The 23,935-nt window shown below is 34.7% G+C and overlaps 2 protein-coding genes across 2 annotated transcripts in view; both read right to left on the bottom strand.

Annotated features, from left to right (window-relative positions):
* The window catches only part of LOC110108244 (GDSL esterase/lipase At1g28590-like), a 43,301-nt gene extending 33,920 nt beyond the window's left edge, over positions 1–9,381 (bottom strand). Inside the window, exon 1 of the mRNA XM_028692738.1 lies at positions 9,348–9,381. The gene's annotated coding sequence lies outside the window, so the exon portion shown is untranslated. The remainder of the gene's footprint in view (positions 1–9,347) is intronic.
* Positions 5,717–9,335, bottom strand: LOC110108246 (GDSL esterase/lipase At1g28570). The gene is made up of 5 exons (XM_020838807.2): positions 9,001–9,335; positions 8,697–8,915; positions 6,708–6,856; positions 6,348–6,618; positions 5,717–6,265 (listed from the first exon to the last, which is right to left on the bottom strand). The coding sequence occupies exons 1-5, from the start codon at positions 9,287–9,289 to the stop codon at positions 6,009–6,011; spliced, it is 1,185 nt and encodes a 394-aa protein (XP_020694466.1). The 5' UTR covers positions 9,290–9,335; the 3' UTR covers positions 5,717–6,008.
* Positions 9,382–23,935: the final 14,554 nt, after the last annotated feature.

Here is a 23,935-nt window from a genome sequence, read left to right as displayed (position 1 = left end):
TAAGGATGGGAATTGGAACCTGGTTTTGTTAAGAAGATGGTTTGGGCAGTGTATGGTAAATTGCATTTCTCAAGTTCAAATTCTTAACAATTGTAATGACCAATTAGAGATGATTTCAAAGTTATCTGGGAAGACGATTTTGGCTATGTTAGCTAATTCTAATATGGCGGATAAGGATGAAGTTTACAGTTGGATAAAAGACCTTAAACTTTCTTCTCAGGTTGAGTGTTTTTGGTGGCGTTTACTTACCAATGCTCTACCAACTAATGATTTTTATGCTATAGAAGAATGTTAAACAATAGCTTTTGTCCAAGGGGGTGTTTGGAAGTTGAAAACACTAATCACTTAGTTGGGAATTGCTCTTTGATTATCTCAATAACGACATTGCTCTTATCGTGGGTTTCAATATCCCAACTGTTTCTTCTATCAGCCAGTGCATTACTGAACTAAAAATTTTATCTGGTACAAGTCGGTTCATTGGGAATTTATTCTGCTCTATGGTTTTTGTCTGTTGGAAAAGCAAAAATCGGTTTAAACATGTAGATGATGAATTCAGTGCAAGTTTCATTACTTCGCAGGCTATTAGTATGGCTTCAAATGCATTGAACCTTGGTAATATTTCGAGAAACTGGGGTTCTAACCGGCCAAGGCTGATCCGTTCTCATTGGAACCCCCCTCCACCCGAGTGGATTAAATTTAATTTTGATGCATCATTGTCACAACCTTATTTAGCAGGCATTGGTGGTGTATTTAGGGACCATAATGGGATGTTTCTCTCAGCTTTTGGTGTTAAATGCTCTCATTGGGATATATGAGCATTGGAACTAGCTGCTTTTTGGCACTTGAAGGTAGTCATTACAGATAGAATGCTGGAAGATAAAGGTATCTTCATAGAATACGACAATTTCAATGTCATCCAACATCTTCAGAAATCTGTGGAACACTTGGATGGGAGTTATAGTGAAACTAATTTTGAAGACTTATCTTTTCTTAAAAATTTTGGTTTTGTCATTTTTTATTTCTGTAATAGGAGTGCTAATAAGTTGGGACATTGTTGAGCTAGATTAACTTTGGATGGGAATTTTGTTTGGGATAATCTTACTTGTAATAAGGTGCCTCATTGTTTTTTGTCGGTTTTGGTAGAGGATGGTGATAGGGGTGCTATCACCTAGTAGGTTGTATCTAGGTTGTTTTCTTCTTTGCTTTTAATGCATTTGGCATTTCTATCAAAAAAAAAAACAATGATGCTCTCTGCTCATTCAAAACCTCAAAAAAAGTTAACTGCTTCCACAACAAGATGAGAGCAGTAGACACTCTCCATCAAAAAGTACTAAAAAATGACAAACTTGGATTTCTAGTTGCACACTTTGCTTGCTAGTTCGACCTTCTTGCCAAGTGAATGCAAAAATTGGACAAAACGCTACTGAGAATCCTTCATTATAAGACATGTCTAAACATATTCGGAGACCATTGTAGACTTTTCTCTCATCACAAAGAGCAAAATAAATTATTGATACTATATAATTCGATAGTAATTATGTGCGTACTACCCCATAAAAACTCATAGCTTCTCTATCTCTAAAAATTGGAGAAATCACAACTCTAAATTTAGATTATCAATGGTAATGACAAATTCTCCATCCAACACAGAGTTAATCCGTTCATTTTTCAGCGTGAACAATTCGATAGTAATTATGTGCGTACTACCCCATAAAAACTCATAGCTTCTCTATCTCTAAACATTGGAGAAATCACAACTCTAAATTTAGATTATCAATGGTAATGACAAATTCTCCATCCAACACAGAGTTAATCCGCTCATTTTTCATCGTGAACTTGACAAGAAAACTGACATTTGAAAAGTAATACACCCTAAAAATGTACTCAATTTACTCTTTAATCAGCCGTCTGGGGAAATCCCTCTTATTGAGAAACTAATCCACATATTTGCACAAACCAAACATCATAAAATTGAAATAAAAAACTATGAAGTATGGAAGAGGCAAAAGGAGAACCACACTCAGGGACTTATTGCTTCAATTTATAGTAAAAAAATTGAAGCGCAAGAACCTAAGGCATATAAAATAAAAATTAATATAGAAGATCTCACCACTCTTCCTCATCATTTAAGAATTTGAAAGACCAAAATGGGCTCATTCATAAAAATCACCTTATCCACTCTGAAAATGTGTGGCCCATCAACCACTCTATCCCATTTGATGAATTTTTTTTTAAAAAAATCTTCATTTCTTTTACAGGAATTAGATTTATTCATTTGAGAATCAACTCATTTGAACTCACATATAGAAATAAATTATGGGAAAAAGAAAATGAAAGGAGTATAAATCAACCCATGCTATGCTGAGCATGTACTAGTACAAGATTCTTTGCCATACTCGACATCAGACCTCCCATTTGATCATGGTACTCCTCTGTGTACTAAGCACCCTAAAAAAATCCCTCATGCTTTGTTTGATTAATTAGTAAGCACAATTCATCTTTTATCAAGCTCACACGGTTCCATATAGTTGTCGCCCGGGCATCAAGAGAAAGCATCGCCTTTCTCGAGCTGGTGACATCCACCATTATAGCCCTCCCTTCAGCAACACTGAGCTCTCTAGTACCCTTGAACTTATTCAACGACTCCAAAGACATTAACCTTCCAATAATATTGTCTAACAAAATTAATTTTAATGGAATAATGAGACTAGTAAAAAGGGTATATGTAGGGGAACCCTTCAACTACCTGGGCACCTTATCTATATCTCACTCCTCAACAGCTCCATCAATTTTACACTTGTGACAGCAACTTCTAGAATCTACCTCTCACTCTAACACACTCACATGCTTTAGAAGGACTTTACTTACCCTCCTTTGTGCACTACCATAAAGAAAAGGATGATTTTCCTCATCATTAGGACCTATTCCTTAATCGTTCATGCCTCTCATTGTTGAAACAACAGAAACAACCACATTCTTCATACTTGTAGGAGAACCAGATGAATGGTCATCCCCAATGATAATTGGTTCCTTTACCTTAGCTCGCATTCTCTTCAATAGAGAATCGTGGTCAGAATAGTTTAATAAATAGACACTCACCCCTCTTCTCAAATAATGGGCATAACCTCATCCTTAATTGTAGTCGATATTCAGAGAAACTTGGATATGGGACCATTTGGTCTCTAATGAAAAGTGAATCTCAATATTAGTAAATAATTCAGAGCAATAAATTTTTACTCATGCTTATCTTTTTAGTTTTATTTTATCCAACATTTTCGATGTCCGATGCTCAAGGGGTTGCATAAATCGGGAACTAAATCTACATCCATGAATACCTATGCAGGTACCCATTCATATGTGTCCTATAGGCTATGTTCAAGTCATGTGAAAGGAGGAATTAATATCTCAGAGTAGTTCTTTCGAAGGATTCTCTTAGGAGATTAACACTAGAGCACGGTGAACTAGCACCAACCACCTCTTCCATGTAGTCTCCCCAAGCCATTGTAACTTCAAAAGTTCCTTTCATAGATAGACATATTTTTAATTAACTCTACTAGAGTTAGATTCCTATGCGGTATACATTAAATAGTAGGTGATATATGCCACCCTTGCAGACATCTCTTAGAATTTTGAAACCAACTGGTTTTCCTATAGTACATGTATCAACCATTTTTTTGGTGGTGTTATCTCAAATTTTCACTTATCTTTTACTTCTACACTCTAACGTGATGAATTTTTTTGTACAATATGATCGTTTTAAGTTTCAATTCAAATTGTACAATATGATCAGTTTTAAGTTTCAACTTAGGATTCATTTGGCACTACTTTCTTTCTGCTCCTTAAAGCAACTTTCTAATATAAAACCATCCCAACAAGATGCTCAGCCTCACCAGCTATTGCTGGATCAATCAGCCCCGGTTGATACCAATTCCCACTCCACTAATGCCCCGACCAACCTAACTAAGCAAGACGACATACCTGGTCTCTCTCCTCGAATCAACACATCGGCATGCATCTCCGAGAAAGCTTGTCTTTACTCGAGCAAAGCGAGAGGAAAGCTTGTCTTTACTCGAGCAAAGCGAGAGGAGAGAGCAGGATTTTGTACCATATGTGCCATTTCTCTTTGAATAGCAGAAAGCGGTGAACGGTAAGCAATATGGTGATTTAGCTGCACTTTCTTTTTTACATTATTGGGAAGAATACCAATCTTGCAAGACACATTCTCAGTCCTCGGGACCCGCTCTCATCTGAGTGAGTAGGGCTAGTTTCTTTCGAGGCCCTCCCACTCTAGGAATTCTATTTCATAATGATGTACGTCCTCATATAGTGGTGTCCGTGGTTGCGGTATGATTTATAGGTATTGAGGTTTCTAAAACCGGTACATCATGAGCCAACAGAAGCCCTTGAGTTGATTTGCTCGATTTACCGCTACATACAACTTACTAGAGAGGGTCGACACTGATCCCCCTACTGTCATCTATGACTTCGCCGAGGCAGACCATTGGCAGATTGCAGAGACTATTTTCTAATTTCCTATGGGGAGGAGGCTATCCTGCTCTAGATTCCTGGCTTTACGGACCCTCATTGTAAGACTTTTGGGTATCTTTATGAAGTAAGGGTTAATTAGTATAAGAATCTAAATGTACTAGGCTGTAGGATATTCTTATATAATACTACTGGTGGATCTAAAGATATGCGCGGGATGCGATCCTGAATAGTTCACTGTTGGAGGAAGCCAATGTCCCGGGGTCCCGGGGACTCGTTCTGACTTAAACAAGGGGTGGGTCACACTATGGCTGGAAAGCTCCCACATCTGTAAAAGACTATCACGAAGATCGCAGGTAGCAGCAAAGTCTAAAAGCAAGCAGGCCTCCGTGTGAAAGCTGAACAAGTCAGGTGAAGTGTCAAGGTCTACTCTCAACAAGATAATCCGTAGTGCAGCAGTTAGGACTAGCCTAGATCCAATACCACAGGACAAATTCATTCTCTACCATGGGCAAGTTGTACAGCTACTCGGGCATCAACGAGTTAATCGGTGCATAATCTAAGAGATTCATCGGCGAAGAAAAGCCCAACTCCTCGCCTCGATCAAAGCTATCCCCTGCTGGTCCCATCCCCAATGGGGATGGGAGCTAATCAGCTGACGAAAACTCATATTTCTCTCGTGCGCGCGGGCCGGGCTTAGAGCGCGTAGGGAGGAAAGAAAGGGCGGTAGATGATAATGAGAAAGGGCGCCACGTCTGGACGGGCGGGCTTGATCGAGTAAAGCCAAAGACGCCCCAAGACAAGGTATAATATATCATAAAGTTTATCTGTGGTGGATGGGGTGGAGCCTATTAGTTCATTTGTATTGATCAATGCCGTGGGATATTAGGTGCCTTGGAATTCTAATTGTAGATCAATAGGTATTAGTTGTATTTGTACATTAGTAAATCATGGCCTTCTCCTGACTCCCGTGGTTCAATAAATGGTGTTATAGGATTCTAGCTTCAAAAATTGATCAATTTCGGGAGTTAGAAATCTAGGACCTAGTAGTCTTAAGCTTCAGTAGGGACATCCCACCCGTGAATAGAAAGGACAAATGGATTAATACCCGAAAGTCTTTACAAGAGGTAACACCCCCGGGGAGGCTACTAGATCATTTTTTTAAATTTTTGTAATAAAAAGCTACTTTACGAAACAGTAAGAAAGTAAAAAAAAAAGGAAAAGAAAAGAATGTCGGCCCAAACGAAGCCTTAGAGAGTTGGATTGTTTTATACAAATGAAGTTTTTTTACTTTTTAGACATACGCCACAATTTGGAGTGTTTTTTTACTTTTAGACACCCCACAAACAAGCATAGGGTTTAGCGAATCCATGTCCATCTTTACGCCCTTGCGACTAGTTAAGATACTGCACAGGTTTAACAGGGCTTATAGTAGTGATTAACAGAGGCATAGCATAAGGGAACCCAAGCTTTTGGTTTTCAAATTTTTTGCCTTTCCTTAACTGCATTGATTAGCATCTTCGTCAGGCATCATCGACCTTATGATCCGGACTTCTTTTATAGCATACTTCTTTTATAGGTGGATCAGCAAAAGGCCCTTCCAACAATCCTTCGGCAATGAATCTGTAAGCTGCTTCAGTGAGGTGAACCCCATCCCAGGAAATATATAATGATGGGTCATCGCAAACGCTTGCGCTGGCATCTCCGCACTGCACCCGATTGCCGAAATTATAAGGGCCGCCGCCGCCACAGCAAGCAGCCAAAGTCACTTTTCCAGTACCTGCAAGTAATTGTTATGATGAACAAGCGCAAAACAAGAAGCAACTAATGGCAAAAGGAATAGAGGAGAGAGATAGGCTCACTATTCTTGTTTTGGTTGGAGATTATGTTCATGATTGGATTGTAGTAATCAGCATATATGATGGTCGCATAGGGGTGCAGAGCTCGAAGACGGTCGAGCTCCAACTGCAAATGCTTGTTTTGATATTGAGCGAAATCGTTCAACCATTTGATACAACCGGTGCTCAGGTCATGGTCCTCCGAGTGCTCAAACATAATGAGATATATCGGAAGGCATCCAATGGGGAAGTTACCTGGAACCAACAATGTCTTCGCACCAAGTTCGATCAAATCCTGGCAGAAAGTAAAAGATTGTGATACTGAAAACGAAGATTGATATTGACAGAGGAATCTGAAGAAGATGGGATGGAATTAGCATATACGTTTATCAAAACACCGATGGCATGGTTCACGATAGGAACATAGGATTTGAGCTCACTGAGAGATTTTCCTTGTCCAAATGCGTAGGCAAAATCGTTACCACCAATCTCCCCAGCTAGGACGAGTGAAGTTGCGAGTAAGTTCCTGCAGTCTGCCATGAAAAGTTAAATTTTGAAGATCTTCTATTGAAGATTCTAAATGCTTCCTTCAAAAAAGAAGGAACGAGCAATATTTTACCAACTATGGGACTAATCATTAAATAAATGCGGTCCAACCATCAGCAGGTGGCTCGTTCTTTCAATAAACTAAAATGTAATACTCAATAGTTTGATTACTGGAAAGCTTTCTCAGTGATAATATAATCATCTTTCTAAAATGCGGAATTCTACAAGTGGGGAACTATGCTTCTAGCCAGAGAGTCAGTTTGAACAAGTGGAAGTTTGCTAACTCACATATATAATAGAATGTCTTCATAATTAATAATAAAAATAAATTAGCATATTAGCAAATAAATCAATATAATAGACACCAGATCTAAAATTTTAACAAATTGTTAAAATTTTAATGGGGCCATAAGCATTTACATTAAATTTCTTAAACGTGGTGATTTAAAAATGCTCAAGGTGGATGCAAATCAAAACATAGTAACTTTCTTTAAATCTTTTTGTCGACATATTACAACTTTTTTCAAAGGTGTATTTTTCGCTACTTAAATTAATTTGCTTTTCAATGATGTTATGAATGGTTTGAAAATCCTTAGTAAATGAGAATGCTGAATTAGATAATGTATTAATAGGAAAGTTAGCTACATTAATTCGTTCTCAGTGGCAGTAATAACACTAACTATAACAGAATCCAGAAAGCCATATCCCCAGAATCAAACCTGTATCGTCACCACCCTTAAACTACTACAGCTATCACCAACCCTTCAAGCGAAAAGTCTATTGTACCTATGCCTATATATGCTGCAGTTCAATAGAAAGGAAGCATATTCTCTGTAGTAATTAGGCAATTATAATATAACAAAAAAATTCATCACACTCACTATTTTCCTTTCATCCATTTAGGTCATCTCAGACCGGAAAATTCATTTTCTATTCCGAAATGCAGTAATTCATTTTAAATCAAATTCCATTTCTTTATATATAATATATATAAATAATATTATATTTATATATATATATATATATATATTATGCATATATTTTTTTCTCAACGGAATCTTTTACTTCAAAAAAATTCGTGGGTGAACAATGGCATCACACTATTTACTTTGTTACATTACCATGTGAATTGGAATTTGACGGAATTTTTTACTTCAAAAAAAATTCGTTGGTGAACAATGGCATCACACTATTCACTTTGTTACATTACCATGTGAATTGGAATTTGGTTAAAGCTGTCGGTGGACTGCATACGCATGTGCTCCCTTGGAGAAGAAATTATTATGTGCAGAGGCCGAACATAGAATACCATTTGGAGAACAATCAAAAAATGTGCCAAATTAGCGGTGCCGAGCTACGGTACGAGCAACGGGGTGACCTAGCGCATTCTGACTGGTCTCCGGACAGTGTTCGGTGTCCTCACAGAATAATTGATCCCCTTGGAGATTTTGGCTTTTTTTTTTTTTTTTGAGTGGCCTTAGCGGTTATTTCAAGTGGAATTAGGGTCTATTTTCAGTCAGTCACACAATTCTTATGGGGAAAATATGTTTTGTAAAAGCTTTTAGCGGATATTTTAGCTTTTTTCTTTTAAACTGTTGGACAATAATTTTGTCACTGTTACCAAGTTACCACATTTTTTTTTTTTTGGGGGTTTGGGGGGGGGGGGGGGAATAGTGACAACATCTTTAGGGACTGATTTATCACAGAAATATCTTTATAAAAAAAAAAAATTTGTACTAAACAGAAATCTAATACACTTCTGGAAATAAAAAGCAAACTACTTGCCTCAAATAATAAGTTAATAATTTCTTCTGTGGAGTGACTGACCTGAATCTGTAGAGCAGATAGAGGGCAGCAATTCCTTAAACCATCCAAACTGAGTCTGCAGAGAGAGGTTCGTCCGTATGACGTCCATGCCCCTCTCCCTATAGAAGTGGACGTCGAGCGCAGTAGCCCCAGCCACAGCGAAGTTTACCCCTCGCCGGAACCCTCCGTCGCCAGGCCCTTCTAGGAAGGGCGGCATAAAAGAAAATCCCAGAGCCTCCGCTGCTCATCGTTCGGTTACGTAAGGCTTGAAGAAGAAGAAGAAGAAGAAGAAGAAACACAGTACAGAAAAGGAGAGAACACGGACCGATGAAATCAATAATAAGTCGGCCATCCGAGTAGCGTCCGGTTGGGCGGTTGAAGAAAGTCTGGCCGTAAGGGGGCCTGGCGGACTGGATATTACCGTGTTCGGAGATGAGAAGGTTTCCAGTATCGGCGATGGAATCGCCGAAGCTGAAGATTGCGGTGAAGCAGCCATCGCCGCCGCGGAGACCATGCAGGAAAACGAGGATGAGCGGAAGTAGGGTAGACGAAGCCATGGAACTATGGAAGGTGTCGGTAGGAGACCAATGGAACCGAAAAGGAGGGGAAGTCATAGTGGCGGAGAAATTTTCTGTAAGAATGGTTTCAGAAAATCGATAAAACGTAAGAAATTTTCTGTAAGAATGGTTTCAGAAAATCGATAAAACGTACAGGACAGAAAGAGACCTGTGAAAGATCGAAAGCTTTTAGGGGCAGTTTGGAAAGTGAGATTTAATTTTAGTGGGATTTAATAAATTCCGTAAATTCAAATTTAGTAAATATGAAATATGTTAAAAATATAAAGTTCATTTTATAAAATATAATAAAATTAATTTTAGTTCATATAAAATGAGAGAAAATTTAATAAAAAGCAAATTACAAACTAACATTGACCAAAGTGACAAATGAAGTATTAAATAAGCTAATTATATTAATATTTAATTATTAATTATATCATTAATTAGTCAATTAAGTTAAATTAAATAATTAATTTATGCTCTAATTATAATATTATTTATTTAATTAATTTATTTAATTATTAATTGCTTAAATTATATTATTAAGTTAAAAAATAATAACTTTGAGGCGTCTAGGGTTGGTTTGCCTTCATCTTTCCTTTTCGTCGTTGTTGTTCGGCTGCGTTGCTTTGTAGGAGGTGTAGAGTTTGCGCGCGTCGCTACTTCGGCTCCTTGGACGACTTTCCCTTCCTGTCGGCTCGGAAATTATGACATTTTGATTGGAAGCAATAAGGGGAGCTTGCTCGCTGTGAAGGTTCTCCCTTTCGTGCGCTTCTTCGGCGACACGGGCGCCGCGGGTAAGTCTTCCGTCACTCTTTAAATCCCGTTAAATCCACCGAACCGAGGGATTTAGTAAATCCGGGATTTAAGCCGTAAATTCGGGATTTATTGAATCCCGGCATTTAACACGCGTTGTAAAACCATTTCGCTAGATTTAACGTAAATCCGACGATAAATCCGATACCAAACAGCCCATTAATGTTCAGAAGATTTTTTGCGGATTTAAAATCGATTATATAATAATTTTAAACATATTTTTTTATTAATTAAATAATATAATAACATGTAAATATCAGAAAATAGTAATACGACTTATAATATTGATACATCTTTACAAAAAATATCATGATCGGGCACAAATCATGAGGCAAAATCAAGTTGAAAACTTCCAAAATTAAAATTGGGACCACCCGAACCTCGATTTCAGCGAACTTACAATTGAACTAAATGTCTCGAAAATATAAACCCAAGGACACCAAATTTGACTCAATTTAAGCCCAAATGGGTCCAAATCAAGGGCCCAAAGCATAGTTGGAAGGTTTAAACCATAATTTGGATTACCAAACGATTTCCAAATGTTACATGCTTATATTCGAATCGAGCGGTTCGACGAGAAGAATCCAACAAGCATAAGATCACTAAATTATGACAATATTAAGACCTTCAAATGTGTAGTGAATGGTCCATAATTCAACATCGGTCATCCATCCAAACCACTCCCCATTTACCCTTGATCCTCCTATTTATGAGCCATGCCACTCTAGGAAATCTTTAAATAGACCCCTCCTTCCTCTTAAAAAGGGTCCTCCTAAGCCTAAGGAAATAAGAGAAAGATCAGAGATCGCTCTTGCCTCCTTGCCTCCTCGACCATCTCTTGGAGTTCTGTTGGACCACCACCTGATGCCCAGAGTTTCGCCAAACCACCACATGATGCCTGGAGTTCCTCTAGAACACCACTTGATGTCCACATTTATCTTGGATCTTCCTCCTATTTACGGGCCATGCCACTCTAGGAAAGTTCTAAATAGACCACTCATTCCTCTTGAAAAGGGACCCCTTAAGGCTAAGGAAACAAGAGAGATATCGGAGATCGCTTTTGCCTCCTTGCCTCTTCAACCACAACTCAGAGTTCATCCAGACAACCACCTGACACCCTGAGTTCCTCCGAACCACCACCTGATGCCTAGAGTTCCGCCGGACCACCACCTGATGCCCGGAGTTTGCCGAACCACCACTTAATGTTTGGAGTTCTGCTAGACCACCAACTAACACCTGAAGTTCCGCCGGACCACTAAGTGACCCTTGAGTTTTGCCTAACTACCAATTAACACCCGAATTTTTAAGTCATGCCAGAGTTCTACCAGACCATCAAGTGACTCTGAATTTTCATTCATGTTTGTCACTAAATTTCAACCATATGTTTGCCATTTGTAATATGATCACCCTCACAGATGAGTCAACCCATTGTAATCTATCCAAATACTAGTGGAATCATTTCAGACTAGGCTAGGCCCCGTTATTTTTTCCTTTCAAGGATTTTTCATGTAAAAACTCTTGTATTATCTGTGTGTGAGCTAGATATCCGTACAACACTAAGATGTAATATTATCACTCTATCATCATGTATATTCTAACTCATAATAGTTTGGCATTATTTGTGAGAAACTTCAATCCTAAAAGTTCATTAGGGTTGTTAAGCCCTTATGAACTAGTCCCGAGGCTAATCAAGATGGGGTGAATTGATGGTTTTAAAATTTCTTAAATAAAAAGAGAAATTTTTTTTAAAATTATTTGAATATTATAAAAACTAAATAACTTCTACGGAAGCAGATAACAAAAATCAGAGATTTTCAAAATAGAGCAAATCAGAGAAATATGTGAAAATTAAAGTATAAAAAAGTAAATAATAAGAGCACACCAGATTTTTATAGTAGTTCGGTCAACTTGATTTACGTCCACTACTTAGAGACACCCTCTCCAGGTAGCACACTAAACCTTTAATGACTTTCCTTTTGCTCTCATAGCAAGGCAGAAAAGCCTTTACAAAATCTTTTTACTATCCCGATGAGGCACAGAATCTTGAATCCTTTTTCACCCTCTTGGTGAAGGCAGAGAACTTGGAATCTTTTTACTCCCTCGTAGAGTTGGCAGAGAACCTTAATCCAATGCTGATAATCATCTCCTTTAAAGCCACCAAGGAGCTAATGATGAAGCTTTAAGAAGATGAATAAATCCTTGCTTAGAGCAACTTTTGTGATTCTCCTCACAAGATTCTCTCTCTCTCTCTCTCCCAAGCTCTCGTTCTTGTTCTCTAAGCTCTCTTAGGTTAGGATTACAATAAAATACTTTTATCATCAAAAAATAAGAGAACACAAATAGAAGGCCTTTAAAAAAAGTCCTAATTTTAAACTTGCCCTCAAAGATAATTAAGGACAGATCATTCTATAAAATTAGTTTAAATCAGTCGTATCAGCCTGGATAATCTGGTCTTCCTATATGATAAAAAAAATAAAGTTTATTCTGATCGTCCAGAATGATATGGACAATATTTTGTATGATTAGTTTAAAATCATACATTATTGTCCATCAGATAGTTCGGGATGTTTAGAAGATAAATCTGGAAGATGTAAAAATAAAACTGATCATCCATGACGATGTGTATATCATCATGTATGATTAGTTCAAAATCAGATATTATCGTCCAGTACATAGTTCAGGTCATCCAACATGCTTAGGAGAAAGCTAAGGTTTTTTTAGAGATTGTTTAATACGATCCTGCAATGATCCTGGATGATATGATCAAATAATATAACATTAATTATGTTACTTAATCACATGAATAACTTAGGCATGATTATAATGAATCATCCAGGATGATATTGGATCGTCCGTATGATTAGAACAAAATTCTAAAAAATAAAATCTTGCCTAAATGAGTTTGGCAGTTGAGTATTTTTTATTTAAGCATATCATCTAGGATGATTGGAAGATTGTCTTATTAGATTTGCTTAATTAGGCTGACTTAACACAGATGCCCTAGTTAGGTTTCTATTTTTAACTAATCATCTATGATGATTTTGGATCATCCTGTACAATATGATCAAAGATAAAAAACTCTATAACTTATAAAATTTCTCCCCTGCGTGTATGTGCAAAGTTACTTAGCATCAGGATCCACCTTATTATATTTGACTCAAGAAAAGGTAAAAAAATACTAGAATTAAAATTACAGACTAACTCAGTCCTAATTTACCTAATCCTGAGCTAGCTTGAATTGTAATTAATCTTGTGGATCTGAAATGTTAGTAGGCAAGGCAACCAAAATAGATGTATAATAGTAATAGTAGTAGAGAAACATTAATGTTTATTATAATCAAAATTATAATGCTCAAATCTAGATTTGCAATAATATCCCGCTTTTTTATGATCACAAATATTTATTAGATAATTTTAAATGAAGTAGATTAAAAAAATAAAACATAAAACAAAAGAGAATAATATAAGTAAAGCAAAGCAAATTTTACTAAAACAAGCAAACGATACAACAATAATTCTACTCCCCATTTTGACATCACAAAAAGGAGGAAATTGAAAAAATACAAAATAGAAAAAGTCAAACATAAAAAAAAGGTAAAAACATAATAAAAACATGAGAAAAATAATAAAGGACCAGAAAAACATGTTTTTTTAATCAATACTAGAAGATGATAAATTTTTTTCTTAATTGAATTAAAATTAGTAAGAAATGAATTAGCATCACTAAAATATGAAAAATAGTAGAACAACTAATATTGTTAATCCTAGCTAAGATTTCCTATAGGATAAAAATCTTTTAAAAATAAAAATCTAACTCATAAAAGAAATCAGAAAAGAAAAGTAATCTATTCAAAACTTTATTTTAGAAAAAATATCTTATAGAATAATATAACAAAGTAATTAGTTATGATCAAGAGTTTCAAAAATCAAGTCTATAAAGATATCAAGTGACACATAAATTTTTTTAAGATTTAAAAATTTAAAAGAAAAGGAAGATTGATTTTTTGTGGGCTCATTTTGTGCATCTTGTCAATTATTTAGTACACTTTATGCATCTTTTGATTTTTGATACACTTTATATATCTTTCAATTATTTAGCAATCATTGCGCATCTTTTCAGTTTTTATTTTTTAGCTCATTTTATGTCTCTCATTATTTTTATGAGATAGCTCCATTTTGAAACCTTTAAAGACACTCAGTTGTGAGAATATATTCTAGATAATAGAGAAGAAAAACTCACTCTCTAATATAAGGGAGAATATATCAAAAATTAGATTTATATTCATATGATAAATGCAATAACTTGATCAAGAAAGCTTGAAAGTCATTTAATGACTTTGAGCATTATTCATATGATATATATTATTGAAGGAATATATAAAAGATCTAAATTTCAAAGTCTAATTTTTTATATTATTTTTCTTTGAAAAGAAAATTACGCTACTAAAGGAGTTAGAGGAAGAGAAATAATCAAAGGTGTTTCTTCCTTTAATTGATTTAGGGATGATAATCATTGCTTAGAAATTTTAAAAAATAAAAATAAGGCAAAAATATCCTTCCAAAAGTGTCCAATAAAAAAGAACTAAAGGGAATAATAACGTAAAAATGAAATATGAGAAATAGCAACGTATAAACGAAAACAAGCATGGAAATAAAACAAAAGAAAGAAAGAAAAAAAAAAGGAAATTCAGAGTTCAGTAATCATCAGGTTCATGCATTTATGTCTATAACGCCTAATCTGATTCTTAAGATGTTAAAAGTGTTAAAGACCAATGATTTAGTAAAGAAGTTAGCCAGTTAGTTTTTAGTTCTTAGATGGTGTAACTCAATGCCTCCTTTAGTAACATGATTCCTAATAAAGTGATGTCTAATATAAAAGTGTTTGGTTTTAATATGTTAGATAGGTTTTTTAAATATGCAGATGACATTAGTGCTACCACATAGAATTGAAATTGTGCCTACAGGTAATCCTAAATCCAAAATTTACTGCTTCAACGAAAGGATTTTGGTCACACATCTTCCTAAGGCAATGTAATCAGCTTCAATAGTGAAAAGTGCAATAGTATTTTATTTTCTACTAGGTTACGTGACTAAGGATTGTCTTATGAATTGATATGTTCTAGAGGTGCTCTTTCTATCCATCCTACATCCTATAAAATTAAAATCACAATATCTAAGATTTTCAAAAGAGGTGATATACCTAGGATACCATATCCTTACGTTTTGTGTTCCTAAGAGATATCTAAGGATTCTCTTAACTGCAGTTAGGTGGGTTTCGTTAGGATCAGCTTGAAATCTAACACAAAGATAAATACTAAATATTACATCAAGTCAGCTAGCAACTAAATAAATCAGTTATCAAATTATTCCTCTATAGTTCTTTTGATCAATATATTTTTCATTTAAATCCTTATCTAACTGGACACTAGAACTCATCGGAGTGTTTATTAGCTTGGCTTTATCCATTTCATATTTCTTCAAGATGTCCTTAATATATTTTGATTGATTAATAAAGATTCCATCATTTATTTGCCTTATACTGAATCCCAAAAAGTATGATAATTCTTCCATTATACTTATCTCAAATTCCTTACTCATTATTTTAAAAAATTAACCACACAATTTTTTATCAGAAGATTCAAAAAGTACATCATCAACATAGATATGGACAATGAGTTATTCATCTCCCACTCTCTTTAAAAAAAGGGTGGTGTCTACGCTCCCCTTAATAAACTCCCTTTCTAGTAGGAATGTGTTAAGCCTTTCACACCATTCTCAAAGCCTTTTTTAATTTAAAAACATTATCTGAAAATTGAGAATTCTCAAAGCCTAGTGATTGCTCTACAAACACTTATTCTTTTATTACCCCATTTAAAAAGACACTCTTAATATCCATTTAGAAATGCTTAAATCCCTTATAACAATCAAAGGCTAGTAGCATTCTAATGGCTTCCAATCTAGTTACAGGGTTAAACGTCTCCACAAAATTAAAATTTTCTATTTGTTTATACCCCTTAGCCACTAATCTTGCCTTTTCCTAACCACTACAACGGAATCATTTATTTTATTCTTAAAGACCCATTTTGTTTATAGTATACTCTGATTTTTAGGACTTTTTACTAGCTTCTAGACATAATTCCTAACAAATTAGTTTAGTCCCTCTTCAATGGCTAGGATCCAAAATTCATCAAAAAGGACTTCATTAATATTGGTGGGTTCAGTCATTGAAATAAAGACATAGTGGTTTACTTCCTTTCTAAGTCCATGCTTAATTATAACTGAAAGTTCATTAGGGATGTTAAGCTCTTATGAACTAGCCCGAGGCTAACCAAAAGGGAGGTGAATTGGTATTTTAAAATTTTCTCAATCAAAAGCATAATCTTAAACCAAACTAATGTTCACCACAAGAAAATTGAAGTGTGAAAATTAAATACAAAAAAAATAGTAAGAAAGAATACACATAAATTTATAGTGGTTCGGTCAACTTGACCTTCATCCACTCCCCAGAGCCTCTCCTCTAGGTATTGCATTAAACTTAGTGACTCTTATTTTCCTCCCACAGTAAGGTAAAGAAGCATGTACAACCCTCTTTTCCACCGACACCTGTGAGGGAGAGAACCCAACTCCTTTTACTTTCTCCTGAAGCAAGTAGAGAACCCGACTCCTTTCGCTTCCTCCTGAAGTAGGCAGAAAACTTCGATCAATTGTTGAAGTAGACCTCTCTCGAATCTCCAAGGAACCAGGGACAACGAATATATAAGATGACTCAAAGCCTTGCTTGGAGCAACCTTTATGAAATCCTTAACAAACTCCCCCTTATAAGATCCTCTCTCTCTCTCCCTTACTCTCCCTCTCTTCTTGGCTCTCTCAGGTCAAGACATTAGCAAAAAATATAATCTTGGGTAAACAAGAGGTCTTATATAGAAGAGCTCTAAATTTTCTCTTAATTGCAACAAACTGACATAACCGTCCATGATGATCGAAGTATCATCCTGTATGATCAGTACAAATTCAACTCAATCAGCCAGGATGATCAGGGAGAGTCTTGACGATTAAGGAACATATTTGTTCTGATCATCCCAGATGATAGGACATAGTCCCGTATAATTAGATCAAAATAGTTGAGTATCGTTCAGAACATCGCTCTGATTGCATGTCTGGATGATAGAAAACTAAACTGATCGTCCCGGATGATTCACGATCATCCCGAACAATTAGTTCAAACCATCAAATATCTAGATGATGGGAAAATAATTGATTGTCTAAGACGATTTAGGATTGTCATGAATGATTAGTATAAAATAATACATATCGTCCAGAATATCGTTCTGGTCGTCCAGGAAGAAACTAAGATTTGTTTAAATAATTATCCCAGATGATCCTGAGATCGTCCAGGACGATATGATCGAGGAATCAAACTATAATTACATTCCTTAATTACTAAACTAATTTAGGAATAATTGCACTAGATCATCCAGGAAGATGTCTAAAAATTTAAACATGTCGAAAAGGATTTGCTGCAGATTCTTTCTAATTTGAGCCGATCATCCAAGACGATGATAGTATCGTCTAGGATAATTTACTTAATTATGTCTGCCTTAACCAGGATGCCCTAATTAGGGTTTCTATTTTTAACAGATCTTCTAGGACAATTTTGGATCATCCCGAATAATGTGATCAAAAATTGAAAACTCTAAAAATAGATAGAATTTTCCCGTGAGTGTGTGTGTGCATGATTACTTAGTATCAGGATCCACTTTTTTATAATTGACACAAGAAAAATGTAAAAAATACTAAATAATTGTTTACAGACTAACTCAGTCCTAATCTACCTATTCTTGAGCTGGCTTTATTTGCAATTGGCATTGTGGACCTAAAACGTTAGTAGGCAAGGTAGTCATATAAAAATAAAAATGACAAAAATATTTATTATCATCAAAATCATAATTCTTGATTCCATATTTGCAAAAATCTCTCACTTTTTGATGATGACAAACAAAAACAATTTAAGCAGTTTAATTAAAACATCATACAAAAAATAAAGTGAATTAAGAAGTTTAAATTTTACTAAAAATTAAATCCTAAATAGAAAATAGTACATTAACAAAAAATAGTATAATGAAATATAAATTAATACTACTACTCCCCATTTTGACATCACAAAAGGAGGAAAAAAGAAAAAATAGAATAAAAACTAAAAAGAAATAAACAACAACACAAAAAAAATAAAACAAGAAAATAAACTATATATAGGACGTCCCTTGATTATATGGAGGTGGTGGCAGCAATTGAAAGAAACTAGAAAGAGTAGCAAACTGCTCCTCAAACAAGGCCATATCTTGGTCATACTAGCGCTGCTGTTGAGCCATGTAAAAATCAAAATGAGCAACATCCTCCTCATGTTACTGCTCTTGTGCAGTAACGTAGGAGTCAAACCAAGCTTCCCACTAGTCAAACTGCTCCACTAGCTGATCCAGCTGTGAGTGTTGATAGAGCGAAGCAGGTGCAGGAACAGGTGCAGGAGCTGCCTCCTCCTCAGCTCCCTTAGCTTCCTCGTACTCCAGGTGGAGATGAGTACTGTAAAGAAAGTGGAAAGAGCTGTTAGTGTAGAAGGCTTGCTGAAAGTTTGGTGGGGCAGGATATTAAAGATTGTATTTGGATTCCAGGATATAGGTTGTGAGGTGTTCGAGAGCAAGATTAGACTTTATTATATATCCTAGATCTCTAATGCTCTTGAGGTGCTCAATGTAGCGAAAAATAAGATTAGTAGCATTGAATTTATGGTGGGCCATGATGTAGAAAGTGGTGATCGAAAGGAGTGGAGTGGTGTGGACACGATCACCAGCTTTTGGAATAACTAAGGTACGAATGACATGTTGGATTATCCTAGTATCTTTATGTAATATGCTAAATTCCCCAACATAGTAGGAGATAAGAGTGCTTCTAAGAAAGTGATTGGCCGAAGCTCAGTCATAATCAAGGTTTTGAGACAAGATGTGAAACTTGTCTCTAGTGGTGGACAACTGAAGAAGCTCATAACAATCTTAATACGTAATTTCGATAGCATGCTTGTTGACATAAGACTGACGTGCAGTGAAGAAAGAGTTGATTCGGAGGCTAGCAAAAAATTTGAAAAGTAGTTCGGAATTAAATGGAATAGCGATGGTAAGGAGGAAAGTCAAAGAGGTGTGCACAAAAAGGTCAAGAACAAGGTAGTAGAGCGTGCATGGGTTGGCAGATAGGCAGCTTGGTCGGCAGCCTCAGTGAAATGAGGTTGAATATTGGCCCTCAAGGAGCTTCCAACAGGCATACAGAATAGCTTACCATGAGTTATGAACACAAAAAATAGAGAAAGAGTGAGAGCAAGGATGAATGGAGGAGTTTGGGTGAGAAAAATTGTTTGAAAGCCTCGGTTTATAAAGAAACAGACTGATCATCCAAGATAATCACAAAATTCTCCAAGACGGTTAGGTAAAATTATTGCATCCGAAATGATTGGTCAAAAAGGCAATAATATCATCCAGGATGATTAGACATCGTCTAGGATAATAAGAGAAAGGCGATCGTCCCGAGGAGTCATTTCGGACGATCATTAAAAAAGTATATCAGATAGAATAATTAGGTGGATCTTCTAGGATAATATATAATAATGGATCATACCAGCTTAATTTAAGATGTTTAATGACATTTGCCATAGGGATCGTCTAAGACGAACAGGTGGATCGTCTAGGACGATCACCAATAATTATGCAGGATTTGAGAAGATTGTCAAGGATGAAGAGAATCATCTAAGATGATTCCAAATAATTGAAGTAGAATACAATTATATCATCTAGGATGATAATGGATCGTCCATACCGATCATAAATAGAGAAGTCATATCAGTCGTTAGAAGAAATTTTAAAAATTGATTGAATTGATCATCCAGGATGATATGAATATCATTCAGGAAAATGTGATCAAAAATTAAAACTTTGAAGATGGATGGAGATGATCAAAGAAGGCCAAAAAACACAAAAAAACAATAGTAAAAGACAACGAAAAAGTTAATAAAAAGACAAAAGGAATGAAAATAAAGGTTTTTTTATCAACACACGAATATGATAAATTCTCCATATGATTGAATTATAAATTTGTAAGAATCAATGAGTTAACATCATCAAAATTTGGAAAATGATAGAACAACCGATCTTGTTAACCCTAACTCGAACTTCTCACAGGGAAAATCATATTTTAAAAACAAAGATTTAGCTCAGAAAAATCTATTGGATAAAAAAATAGATTCATTCAAAACTTGGTTCTAGAAAAATATCTTATAGAATAATATATCAAAATAATTAGCCACTATCATGAATTTCGAGCACAAGCCTTTGAAAATATCAAGTGACATGAATTTTTTCTAAGATTTAAAGGTTTGAAAGAGAAAGAAGCTTGCTTTTTATGGGATCATTTTATGCCTCTTGTCAATTAATTTGTGCACTTTACGCTTCTTTTTAATTTTTGATACACTTTGTGCATCTTTATTTTTTTTTGCGGTCATTGGGCATATTTTCAATTTTTCTTCTTTTTGGGCTCATTTTATTCATTTTTTTCTTTACAAGCTAGATCCCTTTCAAAACTTTTAAATACTCTCAGTTGTGAAAATATCTTCCAAATATTAGAGAAAAAAAACTCACACTCTAATATAATGAAGAGTATACCACAAAGCAGAATTAAATCCATATGATAAATGGAACGACAAGATTATGAAAGCTTGAAAGTGTTTTAATGACTTTGAATATTATTTATATAAGATATATTACTGCAGCAAGATAGAAAAAATTTCAATCACAAAGTCCATTTGTTAATTTGAGATAGACTTTTGTTTATAAAAGAAAATTATACCACTAAAAGAAGTTAAAGGAAGGGAAACAATCAACGGTGTTTCTCCCTTTTTACTGATTTAGGAATCTTTAAACTAAGATCTTTCACAGGAGTTCCTCCAAATTGAGAATTTTAAACCATGTAAATTATGATAAATTTTAATTCAAAATTATTAGTATGTATAGTAGGTTTATTAATACTCTGATGAATTTCGTCTACTAAAAGTTTAGCATAATCTCTAAGAGGTCTAGAATGATCTTGATCTGGTAGTGGTTCAAATATTTTCAAAATTTTTTTGGTTTTTCTAATTTTTGAAAGGGTTCTTTCAATCTAAGAATCAAATAACAAAGGTTATTTTCTAGATCTACAAAGCATACAATAATGAATACACAATAATAAATAAATAAATAAATAAGGATATAAGATACAAGTAGGTCTATATATGCACTTGTTTGAACAATATAGTTAAAATTTCAAGAAATAAATTACTTCCCTAATAAGGTGATAAAAACTAGATGTGGAGTTTGTGAACTTATGCATGTAGGAAAACAAGGCTTTGTTATAGGTTGTTTAATGAATGCTTGAGCTATCAATGGTGATTAATGCTTAAAATTATCTTGATATGTTAATAATAGAAGCCCAATTTAGTGTACGTAAGTATACGTGGCGAATCAAGTAATAAAGTGATGAAGCATAATGTGGAACCTACGAGGAAATGTTATATTTACTTGCAACAAAATTATTACTGTTTGCTTTTCAATGCATAATTTATCCTACTAAAATAAAATTGATATTTTTAGAGTTTCTATCACTTAAAAAATAGTAGAATAGTTGATACAATGTTTGATAAATTATTTTTGATTAATGAATGCAAATATTATATTTTTCTGATGAGACTCTTAATTATAAATGTGATTTAGAGCATGTGCATTTCTAGATCTCTATTAATTTTATAGGGGTGAAAATAATATCTGCTGACCTCCTATAGTTATAATATATTCTTGAGAACCTAGAATATTCAAATATCCTAGGTTTAGGTATACCAATATTCTATCTTAATGTTCCTAATTGTTCATGAATTCCTCTGTTGAGGTTATACATCAAACTAAGTTTTAACTACACATCTACACGTATGAACACTATCTGCATTAAATAAATAATGAGAGAAAATTTAGAACATCATTAAACCTTAAAAATTAGTGTCATCAATAGTACTTTTTATGCTCTTCACATCATCAATCCAAAATAAGAGATCTAGCAATAATAGAATAAATGATAAGCAAACTCATTTTCATTATATTCATAGAAGAATCAAATTATAAGAGAAGTGGTGGAATATTACCACAAGGTAGGATCAAAGTGTCTTCTCTTCCCTCCTTTCTTCACTTACAGAGTTACTTCAACGAACACAGACTAAACACTCCAATAAATTATATCTTGTACTTCTCTAGCCCCCCTTAGAGTTTACTCTCAGAGGATACTAGTGAAGCACACTAAAAGTACTAAGTTTTACACAAGTGACTAAACTCTTTTACAAATAGAACATAACATCAATTTATATGAAAACATAAAAGGGAATTTAGCCCTACGACACCTAAAAGTAAATTAGCACCTCAACGCGAAAATGTTTGCTACATCGTGGTGTGTGATGGTATGGTATGATTATTAAGTATATATCTATGACCTTTTATTGAAATGATGTGGCCCTTGGAAGTTACAACAACAACGCCATAGAGCCATATAAATAGAAGTGTTGGTGCGCTTGAATGGGCAAAATGCTGTTGAGATGTTGAAATGTGTGGCACTACGACTTTCATTTTCTTTAAAACTTAAAGCAACCAAGCTGATTTTTTGACATAATGGTGCTGGCTATGATGCTGATGCAGTGATTGCAAATAGAGAGTATAGTGTTAATGTAGCACAATGGTGATTTTTTTCCTGACACAATGGTGTTGACTGTTCCTTTGTATTTTTCATCATTTTTTGAGTTTTTCCTCTATAAAATAACTAAAACAATATATTTTTACTAAAATTCAAACATAATAAAAAAATCCATAATTTACACTTATCATGCACCATTGTGCTCTCAAGCCTAGAACCACAGCACTCAAAAGCACAACACAGTTATGCTCTAATTCAGACATAAATTCAAATTTTTATTTTTAAATTTTTCATATTTTTGGTTGCTATCTAGTACTAGTAGTGGTTTATTCTTCACCACTAACGATGATGCTCTCTGCTCATTGAAAACCTCAAAAAAAGTTAACTGATTCCACAACAAGATGAGAGCAGAAGACACTCTCCATCAAAAAGTACTAAAAAATGACAAACTTGGATTTCTAATTGCACACTTTGCTTGCTAGTTCGACCCTCTTTCCATGTGAATGCAAAAATTGGACAAAATGTTCCTGTGAATCCTTCATTATAAAGACATGTCTTAACATAATCAGAGACCATTGTAGACTTTTCTCTCATCACAAAGAGCAAAAGAAATTGTTTCTACTATATAATTCGATAGTAATTATGTGCATACTTCCCCATAAAAACTCATAGCTTCTTCTATCTCTAAACATTGGGGAAATCAGAACTCTAAATTTAGATTATCAATGGTAATGAGCAATTCTCCATCCAACACAGAGTTAATCCGCTCATTTTTCATCATCAACTTGACAAGGAAACTGACATTTGAAAAGAAATACAGCCTAAAAATGTACTCAATTTACTCTTTAATCAGCCGAGTCTGCAGAAATCGCTCTTATTGAGAAACTAATCCACACATTTGCACAAACTAAACATCATTTAATTGAAATATAAAACTATGTAGAATGGAAGAGGCAAAAGGAGAACCGCACTCAGGGACTTATTGCTTAAATTTATAGTAAAAAATTGTAGCGCAAGAACCTAAGGCATATAAAATTAAAATTAATATAGAAGATTGTTGGTGGAATTTTGAAAACAGGTTTTGAAAAATTATTAGTTTTCTTTGAGAATTTTAAAATTTAGATTGAATTCTAATTCTGAGGT

The sequence above is a fragment of the Dendrobium catenatum genome, unplaced genomic scaffold (assembly GCF_001605985.2).
Source record: "Dendrobium catenatum unplaced genomic scaffold, ASM160598v2 fragScaff_scaffold_157, whole genome shotgun sequence".
NCBI lineage: Eukaryota > Viridiplantae > Streptophyta > Magnoliopsida > Asparagales > Orchidaceae > Dendrobium > Dendrobium catenatum.
The sequence above is the reverse complement of the archived record's forward strand: the minus strand, read 5'-3'. Positions and strand labels throughout refer to the sequence as shown.

Excerpts from the sequence above, each read along its gene's own strand:
- LOC110108246 (XM_020838807.2), bottom strand. The coding sequence starts at position 9,289 with ATGACTTCCCCTCCTTTTCGGTTCCATTGGTCTCCTACCGACACCTTC. Across the intron at positions 8,916-9,000 it reads ACTTATTATTGATTTCATCG|CGGAGGCTCTGGGATTTTCT; the intron begins GTCCGTGTTCTC and ends AACGATGAGCAG. Across the intron at positions 6,619-6,707 it reads CCATCGGTGTTTTGATAAAC|GATTTGATCGAACTTGGTGC; the intron begins GTATATGCTAAT and ends ACTTTCTGCCAG.